This window comes from Lissotriton helveticus, chromosome 7, assembly GCF_964261635.1.
Source record: "Lissotriton helveticus chromosome 7, aLisHel1.1, whole genome shotgun sequence".
Classification (NCBI taxonomy): Eukaryota; Metazoa; Chordata; class Amphibia; order Caudata; family Salamandridae; genus Lissotriton; species Lissotriton helveticus.
The window spans coordinates 393,781,876-393,808,313 of NC_136068.1; the positions used below are offsets into that span (position 1 = coordinate 393,781,876).

The 26,438-nt window shown below is 40.3% G+C and overlaps 1 protein-coding gene across 2 annotated transcripts in view; it reads left to right on the forward strand.

Moving 5' to 3' along the window:
• Positions 1-26,438, forward strand: part of TRPC4AP (transient receptor potential cation channel subfamily C member 4 associated protein) — a 766,986-nt gene that overhangs the window by 106,252 nt on the left and 634,296 nt on the right. For both annotated transcript variants that reach the window (XM_078652243.1, XM_078652242.1), the window contains exon 3: positions 23,716-23,832. In XM_078652243.1, the coding sequence (XP_078508369.1) occupies positions 23,716-23,832 (117 nt within the window). The remainder of the gene's footprint in view (positions 1-23,715; positions 23,833-26,438) is intronic.

Below are 26,438 nucleotides of genomic sequence, written 5' to 3' on the forward strand. Positions count from 1 at the left end.
TCACAGAAATTCCCAGTGCTAGCCTATGAGAGGAGTAGGCTTACAGCAGGGAAAAACAAAAGACGCTGTTGGTCCCTACTAGGACATGTGCTAATCAAATGGATGGGGGAGAAGGAAAACGCTGATCCCTCAGTTTCCTTAGGTAGTTACAAATAATCAGAAGGGGAGGGATCACTTGTCCTGCATGAACCAGGGTATGCAGGAGAACGAACAACGGTGTCTCCAAATAAAAACCCTCATGCACGTGTTGGGTAGTGTGGTAAGCGGTATATCTTGGTTCTCCGCTCTTCGAACACGTGTGTGCATAATCATCGGGTTAGTTTTCGGTATGCAGCCTCCACCAGGAGGATCTTACCCTCGGTAAAAACAGTAGTGACCCAGTGATGTGGAGGGAGTGTAGAACAATTAAAAATCCCCCGGAGACCCAGTGGTAGGAATTTTATTAGGTCTGGGTTCGGGTGGATCCCATTAGGGGAATGCTCGAGTAGCGTGCGCTCTATTGAAAAGGTTAGGTTCTCAGGACGCACTAGCATTGAATGCTAGTGCGTCCTGAGAACCTAACCTTTTCAATAGAGCGCACGCTACTCGAGCATTCCCCTAATGGGATCCACCCGAACCCAGACCTAATAAAATTCCTACCACTGGGTCTCCGGGGGATTTTTAATTGTTCTACACTCCCTCCAAATCACTGGGTCACTACTGTTTTTACCGAGGGTAAGATCCTCCTGGTGGAGGCTGCATACCGAAAACTAACCCGATGATTATGCACACACGTGTTCGAAGAGCGGAGAACCAAGATATACCGCTTACCACACTACCCAACACGTGCATGAGGGTTTTTATTTGGAGACACCGTTGTTCGTTCTCCTGCATACCCTGGTTCACGCAGGACAAGTGATCCCTCCCCTACTAGGACATGCCACACATAAAGGCACATGCCCTACCTGTTATTTACACAGCACCCTGCCCATAGGGCTACCTAGGTCCTACCTTAGGGGTGACCTATGAGTAATAAAAGGTGAGTTTACGGCTTGGAAAGTAGTTTTAATTGCAAAGTCACAGTGGCAGTAAACTGCTCACACTGGCCCTGCGGTGGCAGGCCTGAGAAAGGTTTGAAAGGCTACGTCTGTTGTTCGCACAAGCAGTACTGCAGGCCCACTAGTAGCATTCAATTTACAGGCCTTGTGCATATGGTATACCACTTTACAAGGGACGGGTGTAAGTTAATTGGATCTTGGTTGGAGGAGAAAGCGCATGCACTTTAGCACTGATTAGCAGTGGTAAAGTGCCCAGACTCCTAAAGTGAACAAACAAAGCTCAGAAAAATTGGCGGAGGAAGGAAAAAGGTTTGGGGATAATTCTGCTGAAAGGGCCAGGCTCAACATCCACCCTGACTCTCTTCTGTGTTTTTTATTTTAGTTAAAATGTCATTTTTGGCCATTGCTGATCTCTGTAAATTCATTGTCCATATGAACCTTGTGAGTGCAGTATTTGCTTTCTATGTCATGACCCCTGGTAGTTGTTCTAGCAAGCTGAATCTCTTATTCACTCTATCCTGTGAGGTATGAGCCAATACCTCACTCCAGAAGACCCTTATTGTTGGACGTGATGTGGTAGAAGTTTTCTTCAGGTGTTTTAGTTCTGGGGCAAATGTCTCCTGCTTCGCTGTATATTATATTAATTAGTTTTGAAAGTAGATAGGTATGTGTATTCAGAAGTTTTTATTTTTATGACAGTTGAGATGAAAGCTACAATGCAATAACTCACATTGTTCTATAGGAGTTGAACTTGGCTTGAATAAATCTGCCTTGTTCTCAAATATGATTCATCTCTACTGTGAAAACCTTTTCTAAATATATTGTTATTATATGACTGTTACATGCATAACAGCTTAACATATTTTTAGTCTGAGGGATATACAACTAAGGTATACAGTTACATTTATTTGCAGTACTCCTCAACAACACATGTATTCCCACACTTTTGAATATTATGGCTTTGATAGTCCATTATCTTTTTTGCTTAGGTCTTATTTTAGTATCACATGGATTCATTTGATAATTGCAGGGATCTGTTTGCTTCCCCATTATCAGTGTCCTTCTGACAACCACTTCAATTAGATGTTTCCAATTTTCTAAACCCTCGACCTGTTTTTTTTTTTAATCTGCGACAACTGCTTTCGTTCTATATTCTTCTGCAGTTGGTTATTTTCTGGCGCCCGTCATCCGGAGCTTACATTTTGGGCCCACCTCCTTCCAATGTATTGCTACACATCTTGTTTCAGGCCTAACACAATAAACCTGCATTTCATTCCTTTCCCCTTTAGATTCTTGTTTAAGCCTAGTATGCACTGATGAAGCTCTAGTGACATTATATTATTTCTCCCAACTTTTTTTTCCTAAAGTATATCCACTACATGTTGCCAGAAAGTGGGAACTACTGGGTATGTCCATACCATATGTATGAACTTGACCGTTTTGATAGTACACATCCATCATTTTGGGTTCATTTCTAAATGTATCTTGCTACGGGTAAGTGGCTTCAAATATATCCTGTGTAAATATTTTAAGTGTATTAATTTAAATCTGGGGTTTCAGTGCTTTACTAGTGTAATCCAGAGCTTGCTTCCATTCCATGTCTGTCAGGTCGGGGGGGGCTCGAAAGCTCTGTCCTATTTTTCTCTTACTTGTAGTTCTTTCCGCTGGTGCTCTGCAATTATTGCCTTGTGTAGCATTTTAATGGTCTTTGCTCTTGAGTAAATGTTGCAATTTCCTGTGGTACGAGAGTCAGGAGTTCTCACTGGGAACCACTCCCATGTAATGCGTATTTCTGTGGTTAGTCTGTGTATAGCAGATATAGTCTTATATTCCATACTTTTGCTTAGCCTCCTTGTATGTCGCTTATGGACAAAATTCACTTACCAAGACATTTAGCAGCCTTTGTCTCGGGGAGTACGAGTCTAAATTCTTTGAGCTCTTACAGTGAAGTTTTCCCCAATAACTCTTAGCAAGTAATGTTGATGAGACAGATCTGGGACTGGCTAAGTAGGGAACCTTTCAAGTTTGGGGAGGGTTTGTGAAACATGTATATTTTAATCACTGCGCTGCCAGCCCACAATCCCCGCCCCCCAACATGCCTTTTGTTTGGCTATTTGGCATAGTTCGTGCTTAGGCCCCCATAACGTTTTGTCCACATAAAGTATCCATGCCAAATTTGTGTCCTTTTTTCCAACATCCTGAGGATTTTAAAGGTACCCAGGGTTTGGGAATTCCCCTTGAGGGGATCAGGAAATTAGGCAAAATACAGCTTGGTTTTTGGGGGGAAAACGTGGAAAAATGTGCTGAAGAAGACGGCATCTTGGTTTTTCCCTGCAAATATTATCAACGAAGGGTTTGTGGTACTAAGATCACCATCTTCCCAGCTTTCAGGAACAGGCAGCCTCCTTTTGTCAGAAATCCAAAATTGTCTACACAGTTTTGGCAATTTACAGGGTAAAGCTATACATTTCTGAAAAGAAGGCAACATTCTGAACTCAACAAGGGGTCATTTATGGAGATCCTTCAAGCGTTTCCTATAGAAAGTAACAGTTGAAATTAAAAATATTGAAATTGTGTTGAAATAAACAGCCATTTGTGCCTACATTTTCACATGTAACTTCTTCAAACTATGCTAGATTTTTTAAAGCAATATACAGTTATGTCCATGGGACCCTTTTGGTTGCAAGGATATATTGAGGTTGTAGGCCCAAAAAGGAACCGAGGTACCCAGAGCCAGTAACTGAGCTGCAACTTGCAATGGTTTTTCATTGTTTACCGGGTAAACAGCAATTCATTTGATAACATATAAAGAGTGAAACATAGGTATCAAGGAAACCTGTGTATTTCTGAAATGGGAACAAGATATGGAGTTTAAAAGCAGTGGTTATTTGCACATCTCTGCATATGAGGGTAGCCGTACTAGCAAGTGAATTATGGGGCATTTTTCAGTCTTTTTTTTTTTTACACACTGTCTTAAATTTGGATGGCAGAAAAGCATAGAAAGACAGCTGGTAACAACACTTGTTCAAGTATACTGTATTCCCTTAAGTCTCCCAATAAAAACGGCACCTCAATTGTGTGGGTAGCCTAGTGCACGCAACAGGAATAGGCCCAAACCTCAACGTGGACATATTGCATGTTTTCACAGAAAACGGACCCTTTTTTTGCAATGTGCCTAGCTGTGGATTTTGGGCCTTAGCTCAGCCGGCACTTAGGGAAACCTTGCAAACCTGTACATTTTTAAAAACTAGACACCCAGGGGAGTCCAGAATGGGGTGACGTGTATGGCTCTCACCAGGTTCTGAAAAAGAAAGGGAGGTCTCCTATTGTATCCAATAAGGGACAAGGAGAGATGAATAGGAAAAAACGCTGGAGTCCCTGTATAATCCAAAATGTGGAGAAGTCTATTAGATATCACCCCTTATGACTCAAGTACCCAACTCAATAGAAACCACAATTTCATTTAACATATATAAGATAAAATTCAATGATGAAAAACAATATTAAGAAAATTTAACAATTTATTGTATCAGATCATTTTTTCAATATCAAAAGAAAATACAATGCCATACAAAGACGATTAAAAATGTGACAATCCACATGAGAAATAAAAACAATTTATAAAGCAAGTTGTCGACGCAGCGTTTCGGTATTTGATTATGACACCTTCATCAGGACAAGGTTCTATTTAATAATAGAAACATACAATTAGGAAAAAATATATCAAGTTATTGTTACACACTTATTTACTTTATCTTTATTTTCTTTAAACCAGGGGCACAATTCTCAGTACAAAGTTATTAGGATCAGTGGGGAACATAATGTTTGTAGGCATTTCATTTTACATTATTCAGTGATTTCGGTAGTTGTTATATGGGGTCATATGTTCGTATAGAAGGGAAGGAACCTGATTATCTATTATGGCATATTCTTTATTTATTAAGTAAATATGTCATAAGCATACCGTTTAGGGCACGAAGTGATTAGTATAACCTCACTCGTCAATTCGAGGTTCTTCAACACAGGTCACCGCCTTTAATAATGGTGCTTCTGCTAGATCAATTAGCTGTTTGGTCGTTCTTAACCACTGGTATCTTGACAGGAATAGATAAATATAGTACTTAATTTGTAAATATAGATCTTTGTAAAGGTCTCTATATACTATACAGAATTGATAATCAGATATACCTTAAATCTTTTAAATATCTGTGGTACGATTGAGGCCGAGGGAGCCACCGTATTAGATTGCAGGGTCGCTGTGGGTATACATAAATAGTAGGTCTAAGAATATTGTATCATGTATGTACTCTCTCTTTAGATACTTGACATTCTGAATCCTACTTACTCAGAGGCCCGATTTATGGTCTGCGAGGCGTTTTTGCACTGATTACTTGTTGTATAGAGGCCGCAGGATTTTGTTCGTGGATCTCTGTGATATTAAGAAAGGAGGTCCTTAATATAAATAAAGGTATCTCTACCCGCTGTTTTGCTTATTAAGGGATGCAAATATACACTTACCATAGGGATATATTCAACCCGGGTATGCAGTAACTGGATTCATTTATATTTATATTCTGCCAGTTCTGTATTCTTGCTTTGGGCTCTCATGAATTTGACCTGTATAGGGGTAAAATATAATCTTTAGGGAGTTCTCTAGGGATAGATAGGGCCAAACTATTTTTCAGATTGAGGGCGACTTTTATACCTGATTCTAATTTCCTCTAGATAGTTTAATTGTGAATTAATGCATTATTATACATTTATATTTTGCTAAATTATCCTTTCATAATAGCCCGGTAACACATGAGTTTGGCCGCAGTTGTGATATATATTATTTATACAATTATTATCCTTTGCTATTAGTAGATTATAGAATCCATGCTCTAGCCATACTAGTGTCATATGGGAGATGCGATTATATGAGCGTCATTCTACTTATCTGCTACTCGTTGCTTAGCAGGTTAATCAAGGGAACATAGCCTTAAAGTTCCTTGAAACAAGTTCATTAGCGGCGGGACAATGTCCTAGAAACCCACCCCAGGGTCGCTGGGCTTGTAGTTGTAGATATCGCATAGTTCTTTAAGACTGTTTTTATAAATGAAATAAGAGTGCAACGGGGTCCTTCTTACCTCTGGATATAGAATCGGTCTCCCTGCTCTCCTCGTGCCACCGTCTCTTTATAGCGAATCCAATAGATTGCTTCTCTTAGGTCGTTCTATATATACGGAAGTACGAACATTTGAAGGGGTTTCCCGCGTGTGTTCTCCTGAACGTATGACGTCTATGTCAGTGCGACATCTTACTTGAACTACGGGTGTAGTTTCAAGTTCACGGTCATATGTATACGTATGACGTGTGTCTCTGCATGCCGAGTTACGTGAACTACAGATGTAGTTTTCTCGTAGCGGCCGCATCTTTATGCTTCTGCGGTCTTGAAGATATTCACTGACAAATATATTAATCTGTATATTATTGTTCTACTGGCCTAATTATTTCTCAGCAACCTCATAGATAAGTTCTCCGAACGATATTGATGGGAGAAACGGAAGGCGGTACCGACTTCAGAGTCTCGCGATAGGATGAATCAAAGCCGGAACTACTCTAGTAGTTTATACTAATAGCCCAATCGAATCTAAGGACATAAATGATTGTTCATTTTATCAGTCCCTAAATAGCATATATCGTCTATGTTTGTTGCCACAGGTTAGCTGGCTTGACGTATGATAAGGGGCAATAGTTAGAGTTACCAAAAGTTAGTTATTCTATTTCGGCCATATACTATAATCACTTTCTATAGCGTTGCACAGTTTGTTAAACACTCCCATCAGCCCTCTTTTTTGAATATTATAGTGAAATCATCCGTAGTTGTACTATGCGAATTTCATTTGCTGACGGACTCCATAATGATTCACTAATGTTTTACTATTACGATTAAGTATTTACTATTATGATTAGGTATAACCACTAAATTTTATTAACAAAGAAAAATTATTTTTCTTATTAATAAAGAAAACAGGCTGACACGGCTAATCATTATGGGACTCTCATTCAGTTTGGGGATTTTCATAAGATTCGTTCCCAGTCTTCCTTATTATTAAGGCCTTTTCTCACTGTATTAAATCTGGACATAAAAAATTGTTCACGTTTTTTACGTTTTGTTTCTACATTACCACCTCTTGTATGCATCATGATTATTTCAAGGCCGCACCAAGATACATCACTAATAGTGTGGCCAACTTCTTGCCAGTGTTCTGTTAGTGGTGCTCCTCTCTTTTTAGTGCGAATTGCTGATTTGTGCTCATTTATCCTTAAACGGACCTCACGAGATGTTTCGCCAATGTATACTAAGTTACACGGGCATTTGATGAGATAAATTAAATTCTTTGACCTACAGTTTATGAATGATTTTATTTTGTGTTTGGTTTTGTTATGTTCCACGTGATCTCCTTTGATTATATTATTGCAATTACAGCAATTGCCACAGGGAAAGGTTCCAGTAGGTAAGGGGGCACTATTTATACTTAGTTGTGACGCTCCCAACTCTTCTCTATATGTATGGACTAGGCTATTTCTGATCGTTTGGTTGCGTCTAAAGGCAAACATCGGCTTTGGTAATTTTTCTTTATTCTTATTCATAAATATGTGCCAGTTTCTATTTACTATGTTTTTTACTTTATTGCTGATGGCACTGTAGTTAGTGACAAAAACCAACCGTTTTTCTTTTTGTTCCTTTATCTGTTTTTCTTGGAATAGATTGTCCCTGTTGAAGTACTTGGCTCTTTTATACGCATGTCTTACCATGCGTTTTGGGTAGCCTCTATCAATAAATTTTTCAGTTAAGCTTTTGGCATGTTTATCAAAGTCTTTAAGTTGAGAACAGTTACGTTTCAACCTTAAGAACTGCCCAAAGGGGATGTTGTCTTTTTGGCAAGGTGGATGGTAACTCTTGTAGTGGAGCATTGTATTTCTGTCAGTTTTTTTTGTAAAGTTCTACTTGTAGGGTTCCTTCCTCGTGTTTAATTTTTATATCCAAGAATTCACATTGATATCGATCATAATGTACTGTAAACCTCAGGTTGCGGTCTCCTAGGTTAAGCCATAAAATAAATTCTTCTAAGGTGTGTACCGGTCCGGTCCAAATAAAAAAAATATCATCTATATATCTTGACCATATAGATATATTTTCAAAGAATGGAGCCATAGAGTTAAATATGTGTGTGTCCTCAAATTGTGCAACGTACAGGCAAGCCAGGCTGGAAGCACAAGTTACTCCCATACTGGTGCCTTTCACTTGCTTATAGAAATTTTTATTAAAAATAAAAATGTTATTTTTTAAAACAATAGTAACACAATCAATAATAAATATTTCGTGGGGATTGAGGTCTCTGTCATTTGAGCGCAAGAGTGATGTAATCATCTCTATTGTGCTGTCTTGAGGTATATTTGTATAAAGCGCCTCAATGTCCAGGGTCACTAAAAATTGTGTTTCAGGATTAAACGGTAAATTTTCTATTTTTTTAATGATGGCAGCTGTATCTTTAATATATGCTTTTTGTTGGATTACATATGGTTGCAAAAAAGTATCATGTAAACAATGAGATTCTATCAATGTGTAGAGGTGCAGGATATTTTATAAATTTTAGTTTTTGTGAAATGATGGGCTCTCTCTTAAAGGTGGAAAGATGAGAGCACAGTGTGCTTGTTAAAATACCCCTCACACACTAAAAAAATCCTTTAGTGTCATGCTTCATCATAGGGGTCTTCCCGTCCCTATAACGGGGCGGGGCGTGCTACGACCAGACGGACTACGCAGGAGCACTATAGATGTGACAGGGCTATGTGTGGGTGTAGTGGTGTCAGTGAAGTGTAGGGACCTAACTAGTGAATGCACAAAAAAATACAAAAATTAAAAATTCCCTGGCTAGTAGAAAAAATAAATTTTATTGGTTTCTCTAGCTGGAAACATTAAAAAGGGGGATGTGAGGTAGAGCAATTGCTGGCTACCGAGTCGACATGTTTCATAGGCAGTCCCCAACTGCCTACTCATCAGGACCATATAGTGATCCCTACTGCTAATAGCTCGGTTCTACAGTAATAAGCCTACTGTCCTACAAATATAACAGCAAAAATAGGCTGAATATTTGGGCTTCGGGGCATGAGCTGGCCCAGGTGAAGCGTGGCACTAATAATAGGTACCAAAAAGAATGACCAGTGGTCTCTGTAAATAAAGAGAAGAAAAAGAGGGAGAAAGCACAAACAGATTCATATTTTTACTTCTGATTAGTAGACGTGTATCATTAGTCTGATGTAGCATCCAAATCATTGCCAGTGCCGCGAAATTTTCGCCGTATTAAAAGCTATTGTCTTTGTCATGCATGCTGCAAAGTAGTCAATATATACACCTCTCTTGACTGGTTGTATATACCAGACGTTTCATCCCGAACCATCCAATTAGAAGCGGTTCGCAATTATCTCATCACCCATACAGTTGTGACTCAACACACTCACACATCCGATCACACAGATAGGAAAAAAGACCCATATATCGTAATTATCGAAATCGATACTCTAAGAAGATAACAGTGTCGGTGGTGGTCAACACTCTTGTATTATACATACTTTTTCGTTAATTTTCAGTGCCCCATGAGCTTGCAGGCGGAGGTGGTTTTGCTCGGTCGACTGAAAAAATAAATAAATATTGCCGCCACCATTGTTAGATCTAGCTCGTTCCTGTCATGACGACAAAATGCCCATATGACCCATTTATTAGAGACTCGAGGTCTGAGTCTATTACTTACATCACCGGCGTGAGAGTTTGCCTCTTGTTCCTACCTCCGTGCAGCTCCGAGGACTGGCGGTCTCTCGTCTGCGGGGTAGATATAACTGAACATTCTCTTCCGTGATGCTTGCCGCTTCAGGTAAACGCCCCCAGCAAAGGCTAGAGCGCTGCATAAAAAATGGCCGCCGTTTTTTGGCACAAGGTGAGGATTGTGGCCAAAAGTCTTTTCACGCTTTCTCTTACTCATGTAAAAAACGGAGGGTGCTTAAATGCGCACAAAATATGAAGTGATAATATTTTTAAAAAAGGATTACATTCTTAGTTATGCTCATGAGACCTTATGATTTTACTATTAGTCGCCAGGTATCGATCATAGTTCACGGAGGGTGCATAGGTCCACATGTTTTTTTTGGTGTACAAGCCAGTCATGATAATATGGACTACGGTGATTTGTAATTACAGTTATCCCCGCTATTATGGGCAGGGTCCGGGGGTTCCCTCAGCGGAATACAATATCTTATTCTGATTGGTGAATTTATGCGACCCTAGGATTGTCAAACATGGTTCACAAATTGTACATAGGACCAGGTGGTGTCACTGTGCATCATCCAGTTATCTCCTGGTGTTCATCCACTGATGTTCAAAGGGGTTACCGGGATGGCAATCGCAGCTGTCCTCATTGTACATCGGGCCATATGGTTTCTTTGTGCATCATCCAGTCATCTCGTGGAGTTCATCTACTGATGTTCAAAAGGGGGTACCGGGGGGTAATTACAGCTGTCCCCATGGTATGTCATCGTTCAAACCCCTTTTGTGGGATTGAATGCGAAACACCCATCTTTGTTCTTTCTCCAGAAGGAACCTTTCATTACCCACTTGCTCTATCACAGTCCAAGATATTTCCTCGGGCTTGTGGTTCATTTCCAGGAAATGATTGGTGAGTTTCGTACTTGTTTTTTTGCACTTTATGGTACTTTTGTGCTCACCTATCCGGATTTTTACTGCCCTGCTCGTCATTCCTACATATTCCAGTCTGCAGGGACATGTGATTAAGTAAACATTGTGATTACTGGAAACAGGGTACTGGAAAAAGGCCTGGGGTATGTGCCTACTGCCAATATGGACAAATTTCATCTATGCAAGGAAGTCCAGGAATTCATGCGATGCTTGAAGTTGCAAGTCTTCTTTAAAGACAAAAAAGATGAAATTGAACAGGGAGATACAAAACTAAGACCCAAATCGACGTTCACACCAATGAACAATACCCTCCCAATCGAACTGCTTGCTTTCGAGAAGTCAGTAATGAGGGAACTTGAAGATATAAACCCACGGGAAAGAAGCACCGTTCAGAACATAGATAATGAAGAAAGACAAGCACTACGAGAGCTGAGCAATAACAAATGCATAGTGATAAAGCCGGCTGACAAGGGTGACGCGACTGTTATACAAAATGCAAGCCAGTATGACATCGAATGTATGAGACTACTCCAGGACGAAAGGAACTATGAAATTCTCCATACAGATCCGACGGATAGGATAGCAATCAAGATCAATACGATGGTAGAGGAGGCCTTAACACACGGTTGGATTACTAAAAAGGAGGGAGAATTCCTTTGCCAAAGAAATCCAAGGACCCCCTACCTGTATACACTCCCGAAGATACACAAGAACTTACAGAACCCTCCGGGACGACCTATTGTGTCCGGCATTGGGTCAATATTGGAACCTCTGTCAAGATTTGCAGACGCTTTCCTCAGACCAATAGTCCAGAAAACTTCAACGTACCTCAGGGATACGAAGGATGTACTGAACTTACTAGAAAATGTCACCTTTGATCCCAACACTCAGCTATTGATTAGCTGCGACGTGGAGAGTCTCTACACTAGCTTGCCACACCATGCAACGTTGGAGATTGTCGAGGATGTCATTTTTGAAGACTTTTGGGAGTACCAGACACCGCGTAATGTGGTGATGGAATGCTGTTCCCTAGCGCTTAGAGAGAATTTCTTCGAGTATAAAGGCATCCTTTATCTACAAAAACACGGCTGTAGCATGGGAAGCACATTTGCTCCCAGTATAGCTGGCCTGTATGTGCACCATCTGGAAGTGACCAAAATACTGCATCCAAATAATCCCTTCAGAGATAACATCAAGATATGGAAACGATACATCGATGATATCCTTATCATCTGGGATGGAGATGAGAGGGCTTCCGAGCAATTCCTGAGTTGGTTAAACTTACAAGATGATTATTTGAAATTCACAAGCACCACCTCCAACTGTAACTTGGTCTTTTTGGATTTGAATATTTTTCCCAAGGAGGGTAGATTAATGACCACCACCCATTTTAAAAGTACTTCAAAGAACTGCTTGTTGACGTACAACAGCTTCCACCCTAGACATCTGCGGGATAATCTCCCGTACGGCCAGTTTTTGCGCCTTCGCAGAAACTGCACAGAGATCAACAACTTCAAACTCCAGTCCAAGGATCTGAAAAAGAAGCTGGAAGCCAGAATGTACCCAGACAAGATCATCGATCAGGCATACAAACGAGCCAAGAACAACTGCCGAGAGAGTCTTCTGGAAGAGAAGACACCGAAAGAGGATGACAAGAGACCAATTTGCGTCACTACTTACAACACCAGTTCTAACCAAGTGACAAAGATAATCAACAGGAACTGGAAGATTCTGAATAGTGGTGGTTTGCAAATACCGAAACCAATGTTCTCTCATAAGAAGGCACAAAGTATAAGGGATGTTTTAGTCCACACAAGACCCAAAACAAACAGCAACACTGGGCAAAAGAATCCAAACTTTGTACATGGCCACCATCCTTGTGGAGGCTGCAAAGTCTGCTGTCTAACGAGTAAAAGCAACAATTTGACTTTCAACAATGGGACAATCTGGGAACAAAGGAACTTTAGTAATTGTAACAGTACCAATGTTGTTTACTTAATCACATGTCCCTGCAGACTGGAATATGTAGGAATGACGAGCAGGGCAGTAAAAATCCGGATAGGTGAGCACAAAAGTACCATAAAGTGCAAAAAAACAAGTACGAAACTCACCAATCATTTCCTGGAAATGAACCACAAGCCCGAGGAAATATCTTGGACTGTGATAGAGCAAGTGGGTAATGAAAGGTTCCTTCTGGAGAAAGAACAAAGAGGGGTGTTTCGCATTCAATCCCACAAAAGGGGTTTGAACGATGACATACCATGGGGACAGCTGTAATTACCCCCCGGTACCCCCTTTTGAACATCAGTAGATGAACTCCACGAGATGACTGGATGATGCACAAAGAAACCATATGGCCCGATGTACAATGAGGACAGCTGCGATTGCCATCCCGGTAACCCCTTTGAACATCAGTGGATGAACACCAGGAGATAACTGGATGATGCACAGTGACACCACCTGGTCCTATGTACAATTTGTGAACCATGTTTGACAATCCTAGGGTCGCATAAATTCACCAATCAGAATAAGATATTGTATTCCGCTGAGGGAACCCCCGGACCCTGCCCATAATAGCGGGGATAACTGTAATTACAATCACCGTAGTCCATATTATTATCATGACTGGCTTGTACACCAAAAAAAACATGTGGACCTATGCACCCTCCGTGAACTATGATCGATACCTGGCGACTAATAGTAAAATCATAAGGTCTCATGAGCATAACTAAGAATGTAATCCTTTTTTAAAAATATTATCACTTCATATTTTGTGCGCATTTAAGCACCCTCCGTTTTTTACATGAGTAAGAGAAAGCGTGAAAAGACTTTTGGCCACAATCCTCACCTTGTGCCAAAAAACGGCGGCCATTTTTTATGCAGCGCTCTAGCCTTTGCTGGGGGCGTTTACCTGAAGCGGCAAGCATCACGGAAGAGAATGTTCAGTTATATCTACCCCGCAGACGAGAGACCGCCAGTCCTCGGAGCTGCACGGAGGTAGGAACAAGAGGCAAACTCTCACGCCGGTGATGTAAGTAATAGACTCAGACCTCGAGTCTCTAATAAATGGGTCATAGGGGCATTTTGTCGTCATGACAGGAACGAGCTAGATCTAACAATGGTGGCGGCAATATTTATTTATTTTTTCAGTCGACCGAGCAAAACCACCTCCGCCTGCAAGCTCATGGGGCACTGAAAATTAACGAAAAAGTATGTATAATACAAGAGTGTTGACCACCACCGACACTGTTATCTTCTTAGAGTATCGATTTCGATAATTACGATATATGGGTCTTTTTTCCTATCTGTGTGATCGGATGTGTGAGTGTGTTGAGTCACAACTGTATGGGTGATGAGATAATTGCGAACCGCTTCAAATTGGATGGTTCGGGATGAAACGTCTGGTATATACAACCAGTCATGAGAGGTATATATTGACTACTTTGCAGCATGCATGACAAAGACAATAGCTTTTAATACGGCGAAAATTTCGCGGCACTGGCAATGATTTGGATGCTACATCAGACTAATGATACACGTCTACTAATCAGAAGTAAAAATATGAATCTGTTTGTGCTTTCTCCCTCTTTTTCTTCTCTTTATTTACAGAGACCACTGGTCATTCTTTTTGGTACCTATTATTAGTGCCACACTTCACCTGGGCCAGCTCATGCCCCGAAGCCCAAATATTCAGCCTATTTTTGCTGTTATATTTGTAGGACAGTAGGCTTATTACTGTAGAACCGAGCTATTAGCAGTAGGGATCACTATATGGTCCTGATGAGTAGGCAGTTGGGGACTGCCTATGAAACATGTCGACTCGGTAGCCAGCAATTGCTCTACCACACATCCCCCTTTTTAATGTTTCCAGCTAGAGAAACCAATAAAATTTATTTTTTCTACTAGCCAGGGAATTTTTAATTTTTGTATTTTTTTGTGCATTCACTAGTTAGGTCCCTACACTTCACTGACACCACTACACCCACACATAGCCCTGTCACATCTATAGTGCTCCCGCGTAGTCCGTCTGGTCGTAGCACGCCCGCCCCGTTATAGGGACGGGAAGACCCCTATGATGAAGCATGACACTAAAGGATTTTTTTAGTGTGTGAGGGGTATTTTAACAAGCACACTGTGCTCTCATCTTTCCACCTTTAAGAGAGAGCCCATCATTTCACAAAAACTAAAATTTATAAAATATCCTGCACCTCTACACATTGATAGAATCTCATTGTTTACATGAACCGTTTAGGAGGGTGATTCTATCTCAACCTCTACGCTTCCCCTTTTGGTTTTTTGTGCAAAAAAGTATCAGCATATTTACTAAGGGGCTTTTATAGATTTAAGAGCGGCATTTGACCTGGTTCCGCGCTCGACCTTATCGAGAGTCCTTAATGCCATGGGTTTACCAGGACCTCTCTTATTATTGGTAAAAAGACTTCATGAGCAAAACTATGCACAGATCAGGTGGGGGAGTCCAGGGAATGTTACATCACAGTTCCCAGTGGAAACAGGAGTACGCCAGGGCTGCGTCCTGGCGCCAACTCTATTTTCCTTATATATTAATGATGTGGCAAAAATTCTAATTGATTCAAGTATTGACGCACCGATCCTTGCTGGAGCGAAAGTCCCTATTTTAATGTTTGCGGACGATTGTCTTTTAGTTTCAAAAACCCCGAGCGGGCTTCAAAAAGGCTTGAAGCTTTTTGAAGATTTTTGTACCCCACGGGGTTTAGAAGTAAACGTGCAGAAAACCAAGTTTATGACTTTTAACGCTTCTAAATCTTTTAAGGGTACTATGACCATGAATCAGCGTCCTTTGGAAAGGGTCCAAGCCTTTACCTACTTGGGTGTTTGCATTGACCGCAATTTGTCATGGAAACAACAAATTGAATTGGCCACCCTAAGACATAGGCAGTTAACTGGAGCTGTGTGCCTTGAACACCAGAAGTCCCTTACTAAGCCAATATCTCCGGTGTTGGCGGTTTATAATGGTAAAGCAGTTAGCTCCGCCTTGTACGGGGTTGAAATGTGGGGATGTGAAAATCTTAAGGGGATGACAATCTCTGAAAATTCCTTTTTAAGGAACTTAATTAAATTACCTCAGAGTACCCCCATGAAACCCCTTTTTTATGATCTAGGGTTATCCCCAATAGCGCTTATAGCATCCTTTCGTCCAGTCTTATACTGGAGGAGGATCTGGACCACGCCGGAACTTGAGATCTTCGCTATGGGCCTGCTTGATATCATTCGTATTGACATCTTTCATAAGATCAAGTGGCTAGAGCACATTCGGGGTCTCCTGACTAACATGGGTCTGCGGGATTTATGGGAGGCTCCTACAATTTCAAAGTTCCCGCCTAAGAAGACCCTAAAGACTTTGTATTGGCAGTTTGTGGCCTCTGGGTCCTACAGGACCATAGACCCAGGGTCTTTGACCGGAATGTTTTTGGATATCAAAGATATACCAAAACTGGAACCCTTTTGGGACATTATCTCAAAACCTCTTGATCGTAAATTATATTTTCAATTGAGGATTGGGAGTCTGCCGGTAGGGGCATTCACCAGTAGATGGTCTCCGAGGGTTAAGGCTGTTTGTCCATCATGTTCAGCTCGCCCGGAAACTATTGGACACCTGCTATTTGAATGCCCAGTGTACACAGAGCCAAGGAGAAAGTGGCTTCGCCCGATGTGCAGGTTAATGGGTACTGACCAGGGGTCGGTGGCAGTTCGTATTATCCGTTCCTGTACTGATATGACAGTTTATACAGCTGCGGCAAAATTCTTGGGCTGGGCCTGGGTTATCAGAAGTAGAATGCTCAAAAACTAACATGTAAATTATTGTACCGAACCTAAATTCTTATTCATGTGTATATTTACCCAATTTCTAAGTTGTAATGGTTTTAATTGTACTGAAATCAAATCTTAATTATGTATTATTTATTTAACTCCATATTTCCAATGGACTGAATTGTATAGTGAATGTATGGGTTTTATGTGTAAATATGAACTATTCTTAAATTTTACTTATATGTCTGAACTTTGCTTGTACGTACTGTTAGCTTTTATGCCAATTGTTGAATAAAGCTTGTTTGGTTGGTTACTAAGGGGCTCTGTTAATGAGCCTATGCTGGACACAATAGGTCTCATAGGGGGGGTCTTGAAGATTTTTATGTACTTTTGGTAAACCGTACAGTGCGGGCACTGTGGGGTTGCTATTGAGGAGAAATTGATATTCGTCTTCACAGATGACTTCATCTGCTTTGGCATAATTAACATTCTTTTGATGTTACTCTACCGTTCGGACCACTCTATCCTGTTAGTCTTTTGGTAATGCTCTTCGTTCTCCAAAAGGGATGCCATTTTGTCATTGTACTGTACAGTGGACATAACCACTATACTCCCGCTCTTGTCCGCAGGTTTGATGGTAAGCATATGACAATTCTCCAGTTTTGTTAAGGCTTCTTTTTCTTCTTTAGTTAGATTAAAATGAATCCAATTTTTTTGGTCTAGAAGATCACCCACACTTTTTTCTACTACTCTCTCAAAAGCTTCTATATCCTTTTTAACTAATCCTATTTGGGGAGTCCAGGTGGATTTAGGTTTAAGGCCTGATTTATTAATAGAAGGAGCCCTATCTTTGTCTTCGAAAAAAGATTGCAAGCTGACCTTTCGGAAGAAATTTTGGAGATCCCTTTCTAAATTAAATCTGTCTACAGGTGAGGCAATCGCATAACCTAACCCTTTTTCTAAAAGTTTAAGTTCAATGTCATTCAATGTTATATCTGATAGATTAATGACAGGTGCTTTATTTAGATGTCCCATGTTTTCTGGCTCCTGGTATAAGGCCTCTGTTGATACTGAGGTTGAGGGGTATACTTGCCTCTCCCTCTGCCTCTCCCTCTCTGTTGTACAAAGTTTTGTCGCTGTTCTAAAAAAGAGAGAGATTCTCTATTGGGGCCCATCATGGTTTCTTTATCTTTGTTGTTACTTCTACTGTCACTCTGCATTTCAGGTTCACTATCAGAGCTAGTGTAAGAGGTATCGAAGAATCGTACTTTCTTTTTCTGAAAATTTTGTGTCTGATGTTGTTACCAGGGCTTGCGATTTTGGAAAGTTTCTCTTGGACGGTCATAATAATCTTTATGAAGGTATGGATAGGTATGTTCAGGGTTATATTTAGCAATGTCCTTTCTTAATTTGTTACTTTTCTTGTTGAATAGATAATCCCTATATCCATCTACATCTCTTTGTATATCGTCAAGTTTCTTTTTAGCATCTTCGAGCGCCGTACTGTCTGTTAATTTCTGTTCTAGATCTTTAAGTTCTTGTCTCTCAATAATAAGTATATCTGAGGCTGTTTCTATTATTAAAAGCATCCAATAGCGGCTGCATCGATTGGCCACAAGGGTCCAGTGTTCTATAAATCTTTGGTTATTTATAAATATACCTGGTTCGTTGGTTACCTGGAGTCCCTTAGGAATTATGCCCTTTTTACAGTAGTCTATCAGAAAATCTGAATGTAATTCAGTCCTAATTATTTTCTTTTTGGTGTTCCATAGGTTTCGCCATTCTTCCTCATCAGTATTGTTAATCTGTACTGTGGAGATGTTTTTGACAGTGCCATTAATTATTTTGTTAAATTGGTCCTCACTGTAACTATAGGTTTTTATACCTTCCATAATGGTCAAGGAGCACTAGTGCTCAGAGGTTTACGTAACACCTCCCCGGTTAACAAACCGTAAGTGACAAATCTGAAAAAGAAAGGGAGGTCTCCTATTGTATCCAATAAGGGACAAGGAGAGATGAATAGGAAAAAACGCAGGAGTCCCTGTATAATCCAAAATGTGGAGAAGTCTATTAGATATCACCCCTTATGACTCAAGTACCCAACTCAATAGAAACCACAATTTCATTTAACATACATAAGATAAAATTCAATGATAAAAAACAATATTAAGAAAATTGAACAATTTATTGTACCAGATCATTTTTTCAATATCAAAAGAAAATACAATGCCATACAAAGACGATTAAAAATGTGACAATCCACATGAGAAATAAAAACAATTTAAAAAGCAAGTTGTCGACGCAGCGTTTCGGTATTTGATTACGACACCTTCATCAGGACAAGGTTCTATTTAATAAAAGAAACATACAATTAGGAAAAAATCATATCAAGTTGTTGTTACACACTTATTTACTTTATCTTTATTTTCTTTAAACCAGGGGCACAATTCTCAGTACAAAGTTATTAGGATCAGTGGGGAACATAATGTTTGTAGGCATTTCATTTTACATTATTCAGTGATTTCGGTAGTTGAGTTATATGGGGTCATATGTTCGTATAGAAGGGAAGGAACCTGATTATCTATTATGGCATATTCTTTATTTATTAGGTAAATATGTCATAAGCATAACATTTAGGGCACGAAGTGATTATTATAACCTCACTCGTCAATTCGAGGTTCTTCAACACAGGTCACCGCCTTTAATAATGGTGCTTCTGCTAGATCAATTAGCTGTTTGGTCGTTCTTAACCACTGGTATCTTGACAGGAATAGATAAATATAGTACTTAATTTGTAAATATAGATCTTTGTAAAGGTCTCTATATACTATACAGAATTGATAATCAGAAATACCTTAAATCTTTTAAATATCCGTGGTACGATTGAGGCCGAGGGAGCCACCGTATTAGATTGCAGGGTCGCTGTGGGTATACATAAATAGGTCTAAGAATATTGTATCATGTATGTACTCTCTCTTTAGATACTTGACATTCTGAATCCTACTTACTCAGAGGCCCGATTTATGGTCTGCGAGGCGTTTTTGCACTGATTACTTGTTGTATAGAGGCCGCAGGATTTTGTTCGTGGATCTCTGTGATATTAAGTAAGGAGGTCCTTAATATAAAGGTATCTCTACCCGCTGTTTTGCTTATTAAGGGATGCAAATATACACTTACCATAGAGATATATTCAACCCGGGTATGCAGTAACTGGATTCCTTTATATTTATATTCTGCCAGTTCTGTATTCTTGCTTTGGTCTCTCATGAATTTGACCTATATAGGGGTAAAATATAATCTTTAGGGAGTTCTCTAGGGATAGATAGGGCCGAACTATTTTTCAGATTGAGGGCGACTTTTATACCTGATTCTAATTTCCTCTAGATAGTTAAATTGTGAATTAATGCATTATTATACATTTATATTTTACTAAATTATCCTTTCATAATAGCCCGGTAACACATAATGAGTTTGGCCGCAGTTGTGATATATATTATTTATACAATTATTATCCTTTGCTATTAGTAGATTATAGAATCCATGCTCTAGCCATACTAGTGTCGTATGGGAGATGCGATTATATGAGCGTCATTCTACTTATCTGCTACTCGTTGCTTAGCAGGTTAATCAAGGGAACATAGCCTTAAGGTTCCTTGAAACAAGTTCATTAGCGGCGGGACAATGTCCTAGAAACCCACCCCAGGGTCGCTGGGCTTGTCGTTGTAGATACCGCTTAGTTCTTTAAGACTGTTTTTATAAATGAAATAAGAGTGCAACGGGGTCCTTCTTACCTCTGGATATAGAATCGGCCTCCCTGCTCTCCTCGTGCCTCGTCTCTTTATAGCAAATCCAATAGATTGCTTCTCTTAGGTCGTTCTATATATACGGAAGTACGAACATTTGAAGGGGTTTCCCGCGTGTGTTCTCCTGAACGTATGACGTCTATGTCAGTGCAACATCTTACGTGAACTACGATTCTATATCCAGAGGTAAGAAGGACCCCGTTGCACTCTTATTTCATTCATAAAAACAGTCTTAAAGAACTATGCGGTATCTACAACTACAAGCCCAGCGACCCTGGGGTGGGTTTCTAGGACATTGTCCCGCCGCTAATGAACTTGTTTCAAGGAACCTTAAGGCTATGTTCCCTTGATTAACCTGCTAAGCAACGAGTAGCAGATAAGTAGAATGACGCTCATATAATCGCATCTCCCATACGACACTAGTATGGCTAGAGCATGGATTCTATAATCTACTAATAGCAAAGGATAATAATTGTATAAATAATATATATCACAACTGCGGCCAAACTCATTATGTGTCACCGGGCTATTATGAAAGGATAATTTAGTAAAATATAGATGTGTAATAATGCATTAATTCACAATTAAACTATCTAGAGGAAATTAGAATCCGGTATAAAAGTCGCCCTCAATCTGAAAAATAGTTTGGCCCTATCTATCCCTAGAGAACTCCCTAAAGATTATATTTTACCCCTATACAGGTCAAATTCATGAGAGACCAAAGCAAGAATACAGAACTGGCAGAATATAAATATAAAGGAATCCAGTTACTGCATACCCGGGTTGAATATATCCCTATGGTAAGTGTATATTTGCATCCCTTAATAAGCAAAACAGCGGGTAGAGATACCTTTATTTATATTAAGGACCTCCTTTCTTAATATCACAGAGATCCACGAACAAAATCCTGCGGCCTCTATACAAGTAATCAGTGCAAAAACGCCTCGCAGACCATAAATCGGGCCTCTGAGTAAGTAGGATTCAGAATGTCAAGTATCTAAAAAGAGAGTACATACATGATACAATATTCTTAGACCTACTATTTATGTATACCCACAGCGACCCTGCAATCTAATACGGTGGCTCCCTCGGCCTCAATCGTACCACGGATATTTAAAAGATTTAAGGTATTTCTGATTATCAATTCTGTATAGTATATAGAGACCTTTACAAAGATCTATATTTACAAATTAAGTACTATATTTATCTATTCCTGTCAAGATACCAGTGGTTAAGAACGACCAAACAGCTAATTGATCTAGCAGAAGCACCATTATTAAAGGCGGTGACCTGTGTTGAAGAACCTCGAATTGACGAGTGAGGTTATACTAATCACTTCGTGCCCTTAACGGTATGCTTATGACATATTTACTTAATAAATAAAGAATATGCCATAATAGATAATCAGGTTCCTTCCCTTCTATACGAACATATGACCCCATATAACTCAACTACCGAAATCACTGAAAAATGTAAAATGAAATGCCTACAAACATTATGTTCCCCACTGATCCTAATAACATTGTAATGAGAATTGTGCACCTGGTTTAAAGAAAATAAAGATAAAGTAAATAAGTGTGTAACAATAACTTGATATGATTTTTTCCTAATTGTATGTTTCTTTTATTAAATAGAACCTTGTCCTGATGAAGGTGTCATAATCAAATACCAAAACGCTGCGTCGACAACTTTGCTCCACCACCGTTGCTCTGTCCCCTCAGGCCGTGTCCATACCTCGAGTCACAAAGCCGCTACATGCAGGGTTATCTCTGCTCCTACGGCCCACCAGCAGCCGCGGGCTCTATTTTCATGGCTGCCTGCCCTCAGCGCAACCTAGGGACAGGATTGTCACAGGCAGCCGGCGGCTCCACAAAACACCTCGCAGCTCAGCCCCAGATTGTGTGCAAGCCAAAGGAACACCAGCACAGAGGTCGTCGGATGTTCCGCCACCTGAAGGTGATATTAAACAGCTTAGCAACTCTCCATATTTTAGGATTCTGGAAGGATAAGTTCCCGGCCGGCGGAGCTCACTCACAGAGCGGCCATTTCGCTGTGCGGCAGACCTTGCCCCCAAATAAATAAGCAGCACTTTGCCACAAGACATAGCCTGACTTTCAATGTCTGTCTTTGAAGAGCAGCAAATCTGACCAAATAAATACAGAATTTAAAGTAATCTTTATTTAGTGCTTTGAGTTTCTTGACCCACCAAAAATCGGCTTGCTAGTCACCGATTGGGAAACACTGTTCTATACCCTCCCACGATTTTCCAATTCCCTCAATTTTTATGTTTTAGTACATTTTTATTGTTGTCTTTTAAATTGAGCACATCAGAAACTTTCTAGGGCTATCAGTTTTAGCCATGCAAAAATGTAATTATTAGTAGACTGGGTGAATTGCATATATTGAGCATTGTAATATTGTGTACCAGCTATCAGTGTTCTTAGCAGCTCTGTTATAATGGTGCTCCAAATTAAACGCATTCCTTCACCAGCAACAGTTCTGAAATAATGGTAATTGGGGCTCATGACAGCTGACTTGTCAAAGCCTCCTTTCGGGTTGGAAGACTTACAAGATTCTACGTGGTGCACTAGAAGGTCTCAGGCTTTCACAAAAAAGGGAATGATTGCGTTAGTTGGACGGCCAAATGGGAGAAATTGAAGGTGTGAAATACTGAATATAGGGCTACAAAGAGAAAGAAACATGATACATTGGGTATCCCTGTGGTCAGTTTTCCAGTTAATTTAGTGTTGGACTTTTGTCAGAAATATTTTGTTACAGCCAAGCAGGTGCCCATCATGCTGCTTTGGTTTACTGGGTGACCCTCAGTATACTGCTTGTTTTGTAGCTGCCTCTGCATCAATAGGAATTATTTTTTTCAAGTTTGGTTATGCATTTTCTCTGTACTTCTGTTGGTATTTGGGAGCAGGCCTCAGTGTTGCTGTTCCTCCCTCGGTTGTGTCTCAATCTGGGAATTGTCACTGGCAACAGAGGATCTAAAGAATAGGTACTGGAAATCCTAAGTGACCGAGTATTGAAAATCATATACACTAAAGACATGCACATTAGTTTTGCATTAGTTTGAGTATTTATTACCTTATTTTAGAATGGGTAGAGAAATGGATAGCAAAGATGAGATTTGCATGTTTTCATCATCCACATTTCTGTGTTTTGCAGTAACCTTTATGTTTGCAGGCAAATGGATAGCTACTTTTAACTAGGTCTTAAACATGCATTGAAGTTCTTTGTTTGAATATTCACTTAAGATGATAACAAAACTTAAAATAACTACTCAAATCTTGATGGTGAGATGATATGGTCTTCAAATCATAATAATCATTTTTTTTTATAGGAAATCTCTCCCCTTCTATCAATGGAGGCAATGGCCATTGTAACGGAAGAAAAGAAATCAAATCAAGACTTCACTTTTCCAAACACGTACACGTTTGACCTGTTTGGAGGAGTGGACGTAAGTTTATATTACATTTTGTTCTGTTATTCTTTTGGTTTGAGTGTGTGCTTAGTTCCGTCTTGGGTATTCTACATGTGGTGTGTTTACAGGCACAGAGATTACAGATGGGGGACGGGGTAGGAGCTAATTACTTATTCCAATAAAAGTATTGATGCTGCTTCACCAGTTTGAGTACTTGCGCATAGAACTAGTATTAAAATGGGCATGGATAGGTAGTGAACTGCTGCATAGACTGTTCAACTAAGAGCAAAGGCTGATGATGGTAATTAAATTGTCTCATCCCCACCCAACCTATTTGATTTCTGCTCATTACTGCTGACACCTGAGCAAGGGTTAGGCTTTACTGTCTTCACCGTATTTAACAGCAGCCTTTAACATTATACGATTTTTAACCGTAAACTACATTTCCTGTAAGTCCTTGAGAAAAGAAAAACAGTTAATCCAATCACGGTGTTGCACTTCCACAGAGCAATCCCTGTAAACTCTTTATCTCCCACTTTCGTCCTTCGAACACAGCTGTATTTTCTGAAATTCACTCTTGTTTATTAGTTTCTTATCCTAAGAAATAAAACCGTGTGTAAGATGTCGGTTAAGCAATCATCAGAAATCAATTCTCAATCAACAGAGTGGAACATCAAACTTAAACAGGTTCAACCAGGTAAACTGTCAGAAATTATCATATACTTGAATTACATACATTGAGATTACACAAGCATACTGGAAGTCTCATATTCCTTCGGGTGGGCCTGCTAACCATGTTAGAGTAGATGGACTAATCCTCAACTCTGTGTCCTCAATAGAATTAAAACTTTCCGTTACGATAGCTATGACATTTTTCATGCTGTGGCAGGAGCAGCGGCAAGAATTATGCTTGTTTAAAGCTTTTCCACCACTAGAGTTGCCAGATTTGGGACTGGTTTAAAGTAAAATCTTTTAAAAGTAGTCTGATGACCAGTCTGCTGAATTGAGGATGGCCTCCAGTTTAGCTCTCAAAGAAAAGTCTTTAGACTCCATGGCTTCTCTCACTGAGTGAGCCGCAAACTGGGAGATATCAATATTGGCCTCTTGCAATACCCATCTCATCCATCTGGCAATAGTAGGGGAAGAAGGTCCTCTGTCAGTCTTATATGCTTTTATTGATCTTACAACGCATAGTTTTGAAACATCCAGAAATGCTGTTACTCTTTGTTCTTTGAGTAATGTGATGAGTCACCCCCATCAGATATACCTGCTATATCTGATGCTCGCACATCCGAGACTCTTTGTCAGGAAATCAAGCAAAACAAGATGGTTAACTTTGCCAATTGTTGTTTCCTTGGCAGGTTTTTATTGGAAGGCCATGATTTAAGAAGGTCCAGAACCTTATTTACGTCCCATTAAGTGGAATATCTGGGCTCTTGAGGGACCAATAATCTAACATCCCTCAGGAGCTTGCAGAACAAATGGTGTTCCCCATTTGGGTGACCATCTACCGGTAAATGGCCTGCTGAAATAGCCGATTTAAATGTATTTATGGGCCTAAAGGCCAAACCTTCCAAGGCCAGAGCCGCCAGGAAATTCAAGACATGGACAGCGTCCACCCCTAAGGGATCCACTTGGCGTTGGAGAAATCAACCCAAGCATTGAGACCAGGCGGAGCAGAATCTTTTATTTTTGCTATTCATCCAGGCTCTGGCTAGTAAAGGGGCATACTCTCGTGAAATGCCTGGGACTTCCAAGCGTTCCCAGAAATTCTCAAGGCCATGAGACAAAGCGAGCCCGCTAGGGCCAAGTGATGAGGGTTGCCCTGGAGATCCCGGAGGGCATCTGGAAACTGGGCTAAAGGGATTGGAAAACCCCAAGAAAGTTCCATCAGAGCTAGAAACCAGACTTGAGACCTCCAGATTGGGGTGATCACCACCAGGATCGTCCTTTGTCTCCAAGCTTCTGTGGATAATCTCATTATCATTGCAAATGATGGAAATGCATATCCCGTCTCCGTGCTCCAATCTTGGATAAACTTTTCCGCGGACACCACATTGGGGTCCAGTCGCCAACTGCAGTATCTGTCTAGCTTAAAATCCAGCTGAGAGGCAGAAATCTATGGAGAACGGATCCCACATGTCTTGAATCTCCTGAAACACCCACAGGTGTAGTTTCCACAGGCTGCCATCCTTCCAATGTTGGGAGTGCCAGTATGCCACTTGATTGGACCGCTTCGGGAAGTGTTCTGCTGAGACTGAGATCTGGATGGCTAGGCAATAATTCCACAATGTTTGAGCCAGATCTGACCGTGTTTTCCACCTTGTTCCTCCCTGGGTGGTTGACGTAGTGCACCACTGCCACATTGTCCATTTTGAGAAACGCGTTGGCTGTCCTGTGCACCTCAAAAACAAAAAGATCAATAAAAAGAAGTTATTTTCAGAACACTTTGCCTTTGTGACTTACTTCATAATTGGTGCTGCCTCTACAAGCCTTTTTTCAAGTTTTGTCTGGCAATCCAGTGAGACCCAAACACAGCAGGTCTTGGAGGTTTGACAGCACATGATACTGAACACTTTGAGGGACTGTTGAAGTAGAGGTGCTGATCTTTTGGTCCGCTGTGGTGCTCCTCTTTTGCCATT